The sequence below is a fragment of the Papilio xuthus genome, unplaced genomic scaffold, assembly GCF_000836235.2.
Source record: "Papilio xuthus unplaced genomic scaffold, Pxut_1.1 DF826159.1, whole genome shotgun sequence".
In the NCBI taxonomy this organism is placed as follows: domain Eukaryota; kingdom Metazoa; phylum Arthropoda; class Insecta; order Lepidoptera; family Papilionidae; genus Papilio; species Papilio xuthus.
In genome coordinates this window covers 858,459-873,290 of record NW_013532490.1, presented here as the reverse complement: position 1 = coordinate 873,290, position 14,832 = coordinate 858,459, and the positions used below count along the sequence as shown (strand labels likewise).

The following is a 14,832-nucleotide window of genomic DNA, read 5'->3' as shown; positions in this document are numbered from 1 at the left end:
GATAGTTTAGGGTTGCTACACTAAATTACATTTTATGTATACATCGACAAATATTTTTGACCCGGTGGATAGTCGAACTGAAATACGGCTTAAACGCCACAGTAAATATCATAAAAATTTAACTTTTTTATTGTCTTCTTTTATTTTATGACATCTTCTGTGCCTAAGTATTAATTAGAATCCTTTGGCGTGAATGACGTGCTTTCGTTACAAAGTCAAGTGTCGGAATGATTAGTGAGGGGACATAAACGTCGACATTCCAGTAAAGCTAGTGTTGTGCCAGTACACCGGCACTGTCGGATTTTCTTCCTAACAGTTAGTTTTATATATTTTGTGCCAGGACATACCGCGATAGTAGCGCCTCTCATCGGACCAGATATCTTTGTTTTAATTATGAATAGTTTAACATTGCTTAAATATTACTAAACGAAATAAACACGAAATAGATGAATAAATAGCAATAAAATATAGAAATTAGTATTAAAATTTAAGGCTCAGTAATAAAAATAGACATTGATAATAATTTTACATCAGACGCTTTAAAAATGTGTCATCTATAAGTTAAAAATTAGGCTTAATAACTAGATTTTTTACAATCACATACATAAATTAACAATATTCGATATAATAGTTAAAGTATTGTAAACTGTAATTTAACATAATAATGGTAATTAACGGCATTCAGGCCAATTGCAAAATCTACGGCCTACAACCGTAACCATTACCATTGCATTAAAGAATGCATGCGAGGTATATGCCTACGCATATGCGCCCTTGCGGGGGCAAGAGCAGGTTGTGTCGGACTCGCGTCATTTAAACTGACGCTGACAGCGTCTCGGTGTGTATTTTTAATGTGGAAATAGTTCGCGATGACGCAACTGTATAGCTTCACTTGTCCGAAGACAAGAATTATCCAGTCTTATCCTTTTTGCAAGGTTTCTTACAATTTCTCCCTCTTTCCATTAGATTATGTAACACTATGATAGTAGCAGTAGTAAACTATTACTAGTTTATTGGAATGACATATTGTAGATAGTAAATTAAATTGAGTAGAGTGTTGCGACAAATAAATTAGAGAAATATAAGACAGTTTCATTTTAGAATTATATTTAAAATTTATAACGATACAGGTCTATATCATCACAGATTATATATTAATGCTTTTTAACATTATTTATATCTTATATATAAAATTCTCGTGTCACAATTTTCGTTTCCATACTCCCCGAAACGGCTTGACCGATTCTCATGAAATTTTGTGAGCATATTGAGTAGGTCTGAGAATCGGCTACTCACTATTTTTTAAACCGCGCGGACAGAGTCGCGGTCGTTATCTAGTAAACTTATATAAAAACGACTAAACACTAACGTATATTCGTCCGGTGGCGGCTCCGACTAGTGTTCACACACCCTGATGAAAGGCCCCCGATGGCCTCGAAACTATGTGCTATGTGCCGCCATCGGACGAATATACGTGAGTTTTATTATAATGTCTCAAGAAAGTTTTAATAATTTATTATATTTATAAATTTTGACATAAAGATGGCCGATTTGACCAACAATAGGTACAATCTTTTTGGCGATTCAAGGTCATTTGCGCGCTGCGTCTAAAATTGTGTTCTGCGCAACGACTCGTGTGAACTTCAGAGCAGTGAAGTTATTTATTTGAAAACCATAGGTTTTAACATTTTTAATATAAACATTTGTGCCATATAAGGAAAATTTGTACGGAGTTTTTGTATGTTTCAACAGAAGTGTACTTAAGCAACACTTAATGGATTTTTAATCTCTGCTTATACCACTTAATTAAAGCTTCAGTGTTTAATATTTGATATGTTATAGATCTGTATTGTGAAATAAATAGTTACCTTGTAATTAAAATAAATAAAACTTAGCAATAAAAAAAGTCATCGTCATCACCTCAGTATAGATCCCCACTAAGGGTCAAAGCCTACCCTAAGTTAGTGACTAGGTCAGTCAATGTTGGCCCAGTGCGGGTTGAATTCACACATATCTTTGAATTTCTTCTCAGATATGTGCAGCATCACGATGTTTTTCTCCATTGTATTTTGACTTTTAAATGTGTGTAATTCGTTTTGAAACAAGTACATTAAGAATAAATAAATGTAAGCAATAATTATTAAATTTTTCATTTTTTTTGTATTCATAGACAGTTTAATTTTGGTATAAAATGTACCAAATTGTTAGTACCAACTAATGTTGAATATTCTAAACTGATATATAAAAACGGCTAAACACTCACGTATATACGTCCGGTGGCGGCACCGACTAGTTTCGAGCCCATCGGGGACCCTTCATCAGGATGAGTGGTACTGGTATTATTTCGCGGACGCGGCCCGTCGCTCACTCTCGAAACTAGTCGGTGCTGCCACCGGACGTATATACGTGAGTGTTTAGCCGTGTTTATATATCAGTTTAGTATAATATCTCACGAAAGTTTGAATAGTTGAATTTTCTGTTTAGTATTATGAATTGGGTTTTGTTTATTTCTTAGTTTATATTATTTGCAATAACAAAGATCTTCCATCGAGTTATGTTTGATAATTTAAATGTTTTAAAGAACAATAAATATTTTATATTAAGTTAATTAACATATTAATAATATTAGATTTAAATTATCACGAAGCTCTTGGAGCAATATAAGACTTAAATATGTTAAATAAAGTTTAAGTAAATAAGTTTATGTAATTATTTCTAACATTCCTAGTCCGGAATCAATTTTTAAAAAAATACTCTCTTAGGCCCTATTTCCACTGGTTGTGTAGAGTCACATGTTCTATTTCCACTGACCCGTTTACTGCAATATTGTAGATATTCTGCTAATATGAAGTATGAATAAGGAAAGTTTCTTAAAATTTGTTTTAAATTCTATATCGACCAGTCAAGGCTGACCTCTTAAACCCATTGCGGTTAGTTTCACAGAATTTTGATGTTATTAATTAACAGTAATATAAATATGCATAACTAGCCATCGCTTGCGGCTCCGTCCGCAAGGAATTAAAAAAAAATAGTAGCCTATGTTGTGGTCCAGACTATGTTCTACATCTGTGACAAATTTCATAAAGATCCGTTGAACCGTTCCGGGGATAAATTCTAACATCCATCCATTTAAACATTCACATTTATAATATTAGTAAGACTATAGCGTCTATATAAATATAATACATATGCACTATTGTTATTCTATTTCAAACATAGTGATATTAACATTACATTAAACATATGATCTTACTTATATTATAAATGAGAATGTTTGGATGGATGTTTGTTAGAAGGTATCTCCAGAACAGCTATACGGAAAACACATATGCTACTAAATAAGTTTTCATTTTAATACTGCGGTGCGAGTCGCGGGCGATAGCTAGTATAAAAATTAAAACATATGCAGCGTTATTCAATTACAAAACAGTGATAATATTTCTTATACATACATTAATATTATCGTATTAAATGAGTCATTGTCAAGATCGTACATGATCTCATAATAAACTAATTAATTAAACATTTCTATATAAATAGATGCCATATAATATTTATAATTAGTGTAGTTTTAAAATACACAATTTTAATTATTTATCATTATTTTAAAATATAATACTTCCTGTAGATTATCTTTGCAAGATAGGATTAAATTTATGTAGATTTAGTTATCATGTCACTTTTGTGGTAGTAATCATATCCTAGATATAACGCCATCTAGCTTACAATGAGGATTGTCCTCATTACAAGATAGATGGCGTTAGTTGTTGTAAAATTTAAAGATGAAGAAATTGTTTTGGGTTATCCATGTCTACATGTTTGTATGAATTCTTTAGAATTAAAAATAAAATAAAAAACTTGTGTTCATCTCAATATTGCTCTAATAGTTCGTGTCCGAGACCTAAATCTCTGCATCTTTGACAACTTCTGCAACATAGATAACAATACTATGTTTTAAACGAGGATATTGGTCTCAGAAACCCTCAGTAAGATACGTAACATTTTAAAGATATGTCGTTTTGTTTCAAACATTTGTTCTAAGTAAACATCAACACTAATGAATGTATTATAGTAGTTACTCATAGTATAAATACAGCTATTTATATTATTCTTTGAATGTGTGGAGACAAGGAAAATATATTTAAATGCAAGTTATTTTAACGATATCTCTCTCCAGTTGTAAGAATACTAAATCTGAATACAATCAGAATTCATTCTCTGTAGTACAGAAATTGAAGGGATAGCGCTATAAAGAGTAACCTAAATAAAGTTAAACAAAATAATAAGTTTTGAATGTTATAATAGGTATTAAAACTTAATGATTCATCAACACTATAAGTTTGAGATCTCATATTATTTGTTGAAATAGCTTGTCTTTGTACAAGCATTTTTAGTTGACTTTACATACATTTTTTAAACTGTATAACTAAAAAAAAAACACCAGTATGCTTGTTTTTGATTTTAACATCTTTGTAAATGTTCCAAAGATATAAAACCGTCTTCCGTACTGGATTCTCTATATCTATTTTTAGTGCAGTTAAGGTTAGTTAGGGGACGTTGAACTTACGGTTTAATATAAGATGTTAGTTCGCCGTCGGCGGCCGTTCGCCTTTCAATTTAAAGATAAACTACGTCTATTTTATAACTTGTATAAAAATATGAATATCAGGGTTATCTAGAATTATGGATTGATCTAGGGGCAGCGGCCTCAGGTGGAATAATAAAGGAATCCCTAATTTCATTCTGTAGTGTAACAATATGGTATGAACTTAATCCATCGATCGATTAAAGTTCGTGTAAAAGGTAATGAAGGTCAAAACAGTACATTCATGGACATTTTTTACTACTCATTTGGGTCAATTAATTTGAAGCTTATAATGCAATTAGGCCGAAAACTTATAGCAACTGCAAAATTATGGCTCATAAGATGATAGTTTTCTGTACGATCTTCGATCCTATATGGGAAGCTAATTCAATTGTTTAACTGCAACACATAAAATTTGCATGTTCTGACTATATAAAAATGAATATTTATGTCGTTTAATTTCAGTGGTTACGTAATTTAGACAAGAAAAATAACTACAAGTTAACTGAATGAAAACTCGCATAGCCATATATGGCGCATGATGTCACCGCATGTTGATGGTCTTGAACATAAGTTGTTGTCTATGGATTACGTCAGGTCGTGGGCTGTACTTACGTGGGCTCTACCTCAAGGCGACTTGGACCTCACACTTATTGCAACGGCCTCATATTAAATTGATAAATGACATAGAAGTAAAATATCTTACTCCGACTTACTTTTTCTTATTTTTTTCTGAAACGAATCATTAATTATTATATTTTTCAGTTGATCAATGCCAACCAAAGTTGTTTGTAAGCGAATAGCGTTTTGGTAAGACCCTATAGTATAAGCACACGAAAAAAGCGTGAGAGTTACTTTTTACAATTCACCGCGTACAATGGTATTGGCTGCAAGTTCCGAGGCAGCTTTCCTTTCGAGTAAGTGTGTCGAGCAACGCCACTTTGTTGGTCGATGTTGTCTGAGACAAGTGCAATTACTTTCTAGAACAGATATTATTTTGTACCGAGTTAATTGATCTTTTGTAGAAATTCTTTTCACTCAGTAAATTTAGGTATTGTTGCTTAAAGCCTAGTCTGTAAAGGCAACATTGTTAATAGTCCTGGATTCGAATAAGCCTTAACTTCGTAATCTGTATTTAGAAGCTTAGGGCATTAAGTTCAGAACTAAATATTTGGTATACATCGGTGGGTCATCCACTGTCTGTGTGTCATAAGTAAAAAGCCTAATTATAAAAAGGGCATACAAATTATGTAAATTGTCCTTTGAAGTACCTTTCCGGTAATTCCCAGGTAGGTTACCAATCAATACGAAACTTTAACAGCTGCGCGCGCTGTATTGTCCTGTCGATCAATAGGCAGTTGTCACGCGAGAACTTTTAGGTATTTTATAGGGTTGGATACCTGCCGTGGGGTGTTGTAATGCCTTACCCAAGTCTAAAGACATCTTGTTCGTGCCCTATGGTACACGGTAATGTTCTTTTCCGATTTGTTTTCGCATATTATGTCAAATATATTCTAGTCTATTTGTTCATGTAATAGCTAGGTACAGTAACTTTTCTAGACTAATGTATAACTAGTAGTACTCGAAGAAAGTGATCACTCTAATTGAAAACAGTTAGTTGGATCATTAATTTAGGATCAAAAAGTTAATATTTCATGTTTTGTTTCCTGATATCATGCTTTTTTATTCATAAAAGTGAGAGTAAAGGATTTTGGGTATTAAGAGAAACAAAGAAATTTTCAACATAATTTTTTTATTTCATTTCACTTTGGGAATGTATCACGCGAGTGATCCCGTTGTTCGAGCAAATTAATATTCCTCAGCACCTTCGCCCTCACCCTCGGCAGAGTCCATGCCGACCTCTTCGTAGTCCTTCTCGAGCGCGGCGAGGTCCTCGCGGGCCTCGGAGAACTCGCCCTCTTCCATACCCTCACCGACGTACCAGTGCACGAAGGCACGCTTGGCGTACATCAGGTCGAACTTGTGGTCGAGACGAGCCCATGCTTCCGCGATGGCGGTGGTGTTGGACAACATGCAGACGGCGCGCTGCACCTTGGCGAGGTCGCCGCCGGGCACAACAGTGGGTGGCTGGTAGTTGATGCCGACCTTGAAACCGGTGGGACACCAGTCCACGAACTGGATGGTGCGCTTGGTCTTGATGGTCGCGATGGCGGCGTTCACGTCCTTGGGCACGACGTCACCACGGTACAACATGCAGCACGCCATGTATTTGCCGTGACGCGGGTCGCATTTTACCATCTGGTTGGCGGGCTCGAAACAAGCGTTGGTGATCTCGGCCACCGACAGCTGCTCGTGGTACGCCTTCTCGGCGGAGATGACGGGTGCGTATGTCACCAGAGGGAAGTGGATACGCGGGTAGGGCACCAAGTTGGTCTGGAACTCGGTAAGGTCGACGTTGAGGGCACCATCGAAACGCAGGGAGGCAGTGATGGAGGACACAATCTGACCAATGAGTCTGTTCAGGTTGGTGTAAGTGGGGCGCTCAATGTCGAGGTTGCGGCGGCAGATGTCATAGATAGCCTCGTTGTCGACCATGAAGGCGCAGTCAGAGTGCTCCAGAGTGGTGTGGGTGGTCAAGATGGAGTTGTACGGTTCGACGACTGCGGTGGAGACCTGGGGGGCGGGGTAGATGGCAAATTCGAGCTTGGACTTCTTTCCGTAGTCTACAGAGAGACGTTCCATCAAGAGAGAAGTGAAACCAGATCCGGTGCCACCGCCGAAGGAGTGGAAGATGAGGAAGCCCTGGAGTCCGGTGCATTGGTCGGCGAGCTTGCGGATGCGGTCAAGGACCAGGTCGACGATTTCCTTGCCGATGGTGTAGTGACCACGCGCATAGTTGTTGGCCGCGTCTTCCTTACCAGTGATAAGTTGTTCTGGGTGAAACAACTGTCTGTATGTACCAGTGCGAACCTCATCTGTGAACAAAGAGATTACGATTAAAAATCACATCTTATGTGCAAAGTACATCTCACAATAGTAAGACACTTTGATCTCGAAAGTATTTTTTAATCAACTTACCAACTACTGTAGGCTCCAAGTCGACGAAGACAGCCCTGGGAACGTGTTTGCCGGCGCCAGTCTCGCTGAAGAATGTGTTGAAAGAGTCATCGCCACCGCCGATGGTCTTGTCAGTGGGCATCTGACCGTCAGGCTGGATGCCATGCTCAAGACAGTACAGCTCCCAGCAGGCATTACCGATCTGGACACCAGCCTGGCCAACGTGTACGGAGATGCACTCACGCTGTTGGGGAAAAAAATAATCGTTAATAAATATTATAATAGCAGTAAAAATTATCATAAAAAATTACAAGCAGTGAAATCGGCGAAAGTACTAAACACCGGTATGTAACGGGTAATTCGACTCGATATCTCTACCAACTATGTTATAGAATGACCCGTAAAACTTCGTAAAAGAGTCATCGCTCAATCATTAATCTTATCAATCAACTAATTTTAGTAATGATTACTAACAAACGGCGAATAAACATCAATAAATCAAGGGCGTGGCATCCTTGATCCCCAGCGACCGAAATGTCACATTATTCAATTTGACGGCAAGAATAACAAGAAGTCATATTAAAAGTTAGAATTCAAGACAAACTCTTGCATTCTTTACTTGAAATACAGAACGCCACACCCGACCTCGTGGACATTTTACAGATCTCGCGCTAAGGCGCCGACAAAATGGCGTCACCACCCGGCGTATTGTCGCAAAACACGATTTCACTGCTTTTGCGGGGAAGAAATTGTTGAAAATAGATTAAGACCCGTAAAGAAAGGTTACTTACCATTTTGAAATGAGTTGTGTTGAACTTAATGTAGATTTAAATTAATAAATTAATCAGTCGACGTTCCGCAGGACCGGTTAAGAGGTTTGCCGAACGTATAATATCGTGAAAATTCCGTTGGCCAAGTATTTATAGTGCCGGCGCCTCGGGAAGCGACGCTCCTCGTCGCGAGCTCTGATTGGTGGATACCACTGCCGCATGGGCGTATCGACCAATAAGGTTAAAGCTGCATTATATCACCATTGCAGGAATATGTGGGCTACTGCTGATTCACGCGCCTTTTAGTGACTCGACCGTATTTATGTCGACATCGATGTTTTTGCAAAAAATCTCTACGCATTACTTTTCGCTAGAAGAGAAGTATTTTTATTTATAAATTGTTTTGTGCGGATTTCGCGTTAAAGTTTATCTCCTAGAATATTGTGCAGTTCGCACTTCAAGGTACGAGGAAAACATGCACTTCAAATTATGAAATTACCCAATCCTATTTAATAAGAAAAATATGTTTAACGTTTTTTTTTAATGTGAATATTAAATTTATGTACATAAAACACATTGTTCTCGACAACTACGACTTACTACGAATTTTTATAATTATGTTATCGCCGCTTGTTTGCCCCATTTTCGTATAAAAGAAAAATCTTTGGGTTTATAATGAAACAGTCAACAGTAGTAATGATGTATTCTGTCCTTGAGAACGCAAAATGATTCATCATCGTTAAAAGAGTTGTGCTGGGGTAATTTCTCTGGTGCCATAGTCACGTAAATGCTTTAGGATATTGGTGGTCACATAATGCTTTTCATTATTGTCATATGTTTAACAACGATATAACTGTATCTTTATCTTTAGTAAAAATGTGTTTTATAAAGGAAGGTTGATGCATTTTTAAAATTATATGAAAATATATCGATAAAGTTGTCGCCAGAGAGCGCTACACTAAAAATCGTTATTTTCGTTGGAAGCGAGTCCACTCACACATTCACAACTTTTACGTCTGCGACAATTTCCTCGGATTGCATACAATAGGAGATCTGTTTTCAATGTTCTTCATGTTAAAAATTAAGGCTTACGCTTAAATCAATGGTTCTAGAATTCTAACTTTGTAATTAATCATCAAGTTATACTCAAAAACAATGTTGCTTATTACGCACACTAACGTAGATGTTCACATATTTACGCCACTTCCATAAATGGACATCTTGGAGTCTCGCCAAAGTTGCGGGAAAGGCGAACAAATTTAAAACAGTGTCTGCGTTGTCCCACGTCTAAATATATTTAATTCAGTAAGAATAAGGTTAACACAATTTTTATTTTTTAATTAAGAGAAGATCGTTCATATAGGTGGTGTTGTAAATGCGATAGCGTAAATAAAAACAAAGTATAGATAACCAGAGAAATGAATAAAATGTAAAAGATAACAATATGAAATACTGAAAATTAATGTAAGGTTTTTGAAATAGTTTATAACATTGGATAAAATTGAATGTAATAAATTTGCAATTTTTCCAATAAGTAATAACACTTTTAACGCCATCTTTGGACGCGTTAAGACACTGCTTGGTGGTTGATTGTTTAAATTCTCTTTTAAATTTCGAATTAGCGCCATCTACAATCGAACCAGAATTCAAACATTCCTGTCAAATGTCAATTGTCTGTGTTGTCAATTTGATATTGATAACCTTAAAGCATAGTTAAAAAGAATTGTGATTATTTTGTACTACTTGTAAATAATCTTTATATATTAAAGTGAAATGTAAAACTGTCTTGTCATAATTACCTGTGTTTTATACGTTTAAGGTTATAATTCGCTTGTTACACCGCAATAGACATAAGAAGAGAATTTAGGTTCGTATTACTTTTACTTAACATTTTATAAATATGTTGCTTACGTTACAAGAAATTTGAGACATTTTTTGCTATATTTTATAGTCATAACAGTATGGAATCATGTCCATCAACATAAAGTTAAAAACTAGCATGGTATAATAATTATAGTTGCTTCATGTTGAATTGTTACGATATTAAATGTTTCAGTATTTTCTCGGACAATCGTCATTAAATTATTTAAATTCACGTGTTTATAAATATGCTTTAATACATAATATCAATTAAATGTGATAATTACAAAAGCTCCGGAGGTTATAAATGCCAACGTGCCAACTTATACTAAAAACTGCTTACATCACTTGCCTGTGAATGTCAACGTAAAATGTTACATAAAAACCCGGACATAAAGTTTAATTTAGAATGTTGTTTGTATAAGTTACATTTTGATAATTAAAAAACTTTTAGAGATATGGTTATAAATTACGAGATTTTACTTCTAAATTTAAGTTATAGAAGTAATATGTGAAGGGGTTCTAACTTAGGCTAGAAAATTAATCGTACACACATGAAATGTTCCTGATAATGAACGTTTTCTTATATCACAGCATATTCTTAGCCTCTTCCCCTTATTTTAATCTTTTAATAACAAAAGAATAGTAAGGCGAGCTCGATTTAGCAGGTGGTCAAGTATTGGTCTAGTTTAGTTTAGGTAGTTTCTGCACATCTCCGTGACCAATAGAGAACTACTCAAAATCCAGCGTAATTTGAATTTAAATAATACTTAAAACCCCGCGGACTAATTTGAAATTATTACCATTAGTTTTAAATAAAACGGTTTGTGTTCGAAAAATCATGTTAAAAATAACTCATAACTCAAAAACTACATGTATTTCATAAAAAAAATAGGTTCACAAACATGTTGATAAGTGCTCCCTTTGGATAAAAAAAAACTGTAGCCCAGATTATCGGGTAGCGCTGTAGTTAGCAAGGCTTTTGTAAATTTTCTGATTGTAATTACTTATCTGGAAAACGGTTCACTCCTTTGCTACCTTGCTACCTGAATTATAAAAAAAAACAGCCGTAACTGTTAATCTCTAAAATGTAAATAATTTTCTTCGTTATCGTCGTTTACGAACCATGTATAATTACAAAGAAAAAAAAATAAGTCTGTTTCATTCCTTTGATAACAAAGTGAAAGGGACAAAAACAGTAAACGAGATGACGTATCCGTTCCGTTTTTCCGCGCCGTGTTGAACGCGAGCGCGCGAAGCATCGCCTAATATATTTCATTCCGCGCGCGATCGCTGGCTGTAAACGCTTGCGCAGCAACGAATTTACGAAATTTGAATTTGCCTCCGCGATTTAAATTATAAAAACTCAGTTGTGCTCCTATAATAATGAATTAAATTTCCCAGTGAATATTGAGTGTATGTGTTGTGATAGTTTTGAAGTAGAGTTATAGAAGTTTTTTATTCACTGTGAGTATTCTTTTTCGCTTTTAAATTGTTTATTTTTTATGACCTTCCGAGTCATATATCTCGAATGATGCCAAAATGTCGCAACGTATTTTTCTTTGATATAAAAGTAGTTCCTGGCCTTTTATGGTCGTTTGTACTCCGTTACTTCTCGGATACGGACCGCGTATAGGATGGAAGGCAGGATCTAGACTCGCTCGGGGCTAAGCTGAGATCTGAGAGTACGGTATTGTACTGAATTATCTAGTTTGTTCAAATGTCACGGATATATTGCGTCGTGACTTTCTCAAAGCTATCGCAGAACAATATTAATTGTTTCTATTATGTTAGGTATAATGTCAATTTTATAAAATTTAGAATTGACTGAAAACAAAGAAATAGTTTGCGAATATTGTGGAAAATGGGATATAAAATTTATTATTTGGATGTTACTGGAACTGAAAATGACGCCCGAAAACAATTCGTAGATTATTTGCATAGGAAATATCTACTACTTTAATATTAATGGTGTGTACTTAAAATGCATGCGTATTAATAAACAAATAAGCAGTATTTAAAAAGTGAACTTGAAGGATTGATGATGGTAATTTAAATTTTTTTTAACTTTTATAACTACCCACACATTATTAAACAATTATTATACCATGCTAAAGTTAATTTAAAGCAAGTACATAAGACTTTATTCTTTTATTTTCCTTCTCATTATGGTAAAGTTTTGATATGTATCAATCTTACCATTTATGGCTAACGTAAGTAACAATGTTTACTTAACAAGTAAGAAACATAAAAAGAATGTAACTTATGTCTTGTTTTCACTTAAAAGGATATAAAAATTGCTATTCACCTTTCATAAAATCTAAGGTCAGAAATAAAGCATCTGACGAAAAGTTTTACACATCTAAAACCTGTGGCTTTTCATCAGATGTAGAGTCCTGTAATATAATTCATTGAAGCAATTTTAAACAGGCTCAAAGATGTCGCCACCACCGAAAGGGAAAGCGCCTACAAAGGGCGCCAAGCAAATCCTAGCCGAGAATACTGCTACAGTTATGTTCTATCGAAATATGTCTCTAGGCGCTACTGCATTATTCAATATAATAACTTTTGTATTCTTCTATGAACAAATGACAACGTCAGTTATATTTATGAATGTTTTGGTAACAATTATCTACGTAGTTTGCTATCAAATGATGAAATTTATAAGTCGGCCGAAGTACACCGCAGAGAATGTATTACTCGATCCTGGACTAGACCTGAACATGGAAGGAGGTATGGGAGAGCACGTGAAAGATATAGTCATATTGTCTTCTATCACCCATCTTCTTGCTCTAATCTCCAATTACTTCTGGCTCCTTCTACTCTTGATTCCACTGAGAGGGTTCTGGCTGGTCTGGGTCAACTTCCTCGGGCCGTGGTTCTTCCAAGAAGCACCAGAAGATACGGAACAAGATGAGAAGAAACGAAAGAAGATGGAAAGGAAAATGAAACGCTATCAGCAATAGATTTTTAATTTGAGGCATTGATATTACTGTTTGTATATTATTTCTGCAGGAGCATAATTCATAGGATACTAAAACTTTTTATAATGTTACTCGTAGTTTTTAAATAAGTAGACTCCTAAGGTCCTAAATGCTTTGGAAGTTGCCCGAATCACTTATTAGGTTTACAATTCTGTATATATAACCTGTTTGTTATGAATGGGCGTCGTTGAACACCTTGGTGTTATCGCTGCTCGTTTGCCCCCTTCTGTTATAAAAAAAAAATACTTTTTTATTATTTGGATTATTCTCTATGGATATTTCTCGCCTCTGTTGTGACTTTTTTCTTATCTATATTGTGACAACTGCAAAGTATTTTCTTATACGAAATTTTGGCCATATTTGGGTTCATAGTTTTTTGTATATTTAAATAAGTATTTACACGGAAATCCTCACCTTAAGAATATATCTGTATAATTTTATTAACTCTACGTAAAATATCTTTTAAATAAACTATGTATTGGTAAAAGACGACTGAATAAAACATTTTCAATTATTTATTGTTTGTATTTACAGAGAACTGGTGTTATTTTTACTAAAAACCTTAATAAATACCTCGAACTTACTGTTTTGTGTAATTTAACCATAACGTATTATCTTACAATTATAATATAAAGCTTGAAAGTTTTAGTTAGAATTTTCATCGTGTTAAGGTTTTTATTGACATAATATGTAACGAAGTAAAAGATTGATTCTTTGTATGCTTCATTACTAAAGGTCGTGCTTGTCTTGATATGCCTTAACAGCTGCGTCGATTAGCTGCATCCACGCCGTCCTGTCTTTGGCTTGTCTCAGGGCAGTCGTGATATTGAGTATGTTGAGAGAAAAGATTGATTAGAGTTATTGGAATATTAAAAACCAACATCTACACATATCCCATAAATCTTACAAAACAACTTTAGTGTGTTGGTCTTGAATTGGAAATTGGAGATGGAAAAAAGAAAGAAACGATAAGAAGATTCATAAATTAAGGTATACATAAGAACAATTGATACAATTTCCTTTGACTCCCTGGCCCTGAAAAAGCCTAAAAATCGAGTTCTGTTTACAAAAAAAAACCCGTTTCATAATGTGTGAGTCAAGTCGAACAGAAATATCCATGAGCACTGGTGACTGCATCTCATCAATGGATGACGCGTTGCGGTTACGAAGCTTACGAGGCCCTCCAAATAGCTCAATTAGCTAAAGCGATAGGGAAAGGAATTAGAGGAATCATTGCTCATTTATTTGGTATTATTTATGACTAGCCAAGTTCTAAGATGAATAAAATGACATTATCATTTGATTTTAAAAATCGTTAAAGGGTCACCGCGTAAAGTGGAAAGCGTTGAGCAAGGCCTTTGTCCGGCAGTAGATTGACTCAAGCTGATGATAAACTTGACTATCTCTTTGACAAATTATGGAACTACTAGCGGTTGCCCGCGACTCATCCGCGCGGAATAAAAAAACATAATTAACAGCCTATGTGTTCTTCCAGACTATGTTCTACATCTATGCCAAATTTATTCAAGATCCGTTCAGCCGTTCTGGAGATACCTTGAAACAAACATCCATCCATCTAAATATTCGCATTTATAATATTTGTAAGATGGATTGC

General features: G+C 35.2%; 3 protein-coding genes across 3 annotated transcripts in view; 2 read left to right on the top strand and 1 right to left on the bottom strand.

Annotated features, from left to right (window-relative positions):
* Positions 1–6,321: 6,321 nt before the first annotated feature.
* Tua1 (alpha-tubulin) lies at positions 6,322–8,470 on the bottom strand. Its single transcript, NM_001312317.1, has 3 exons — positions 8,395–8,470; positions 7,625–7,847; positions 6,322–7,521 (listed from the first exon to the last, which is right to left on the bottom strand). Exons 1-3 carry the CDS (start codon positions 8,395–8,397, stop codon positions 6,395–6,397), a joined length of 1,353 nt encoding a protein of 450 aa, NP_001299246.1. The 5' UTR covers positions 8,398–8,470; the 3' UTR covers positions 6,322–6,394.
* A 1,744-nt stretch (positions 8,471–10,214) lies between these two features.
* On the top strand, positions 10,215–13,761 carry LOC106123144 (transmembrane protein 208-like). The gene is given in 2 exon segments (NM_001312336.1): positions 10,215–10,240; positions 12,664–13,761. A coding segment is annotated over 1 exon segment (528 nt). The 5' UTR covers positions 10,215–10,240; positions 12,664–12,671; the 3' UTR covers positions 13,200–13,761.
* Positions 11,491–14,832, top strand: part of LOC106123068 (uncharacterized) — a 32,489-nt gene continuing 29,147 nt past the window's right edge. The window contains exon 1 of the mRNA XM_013319203.1: positions 11,491–11,700. The gene's annotated coding sequence lies outside the window, so the exon portion shown is untranslated. The remainder of the gene's footprint in view (positions 11,701–14,832) is intronic.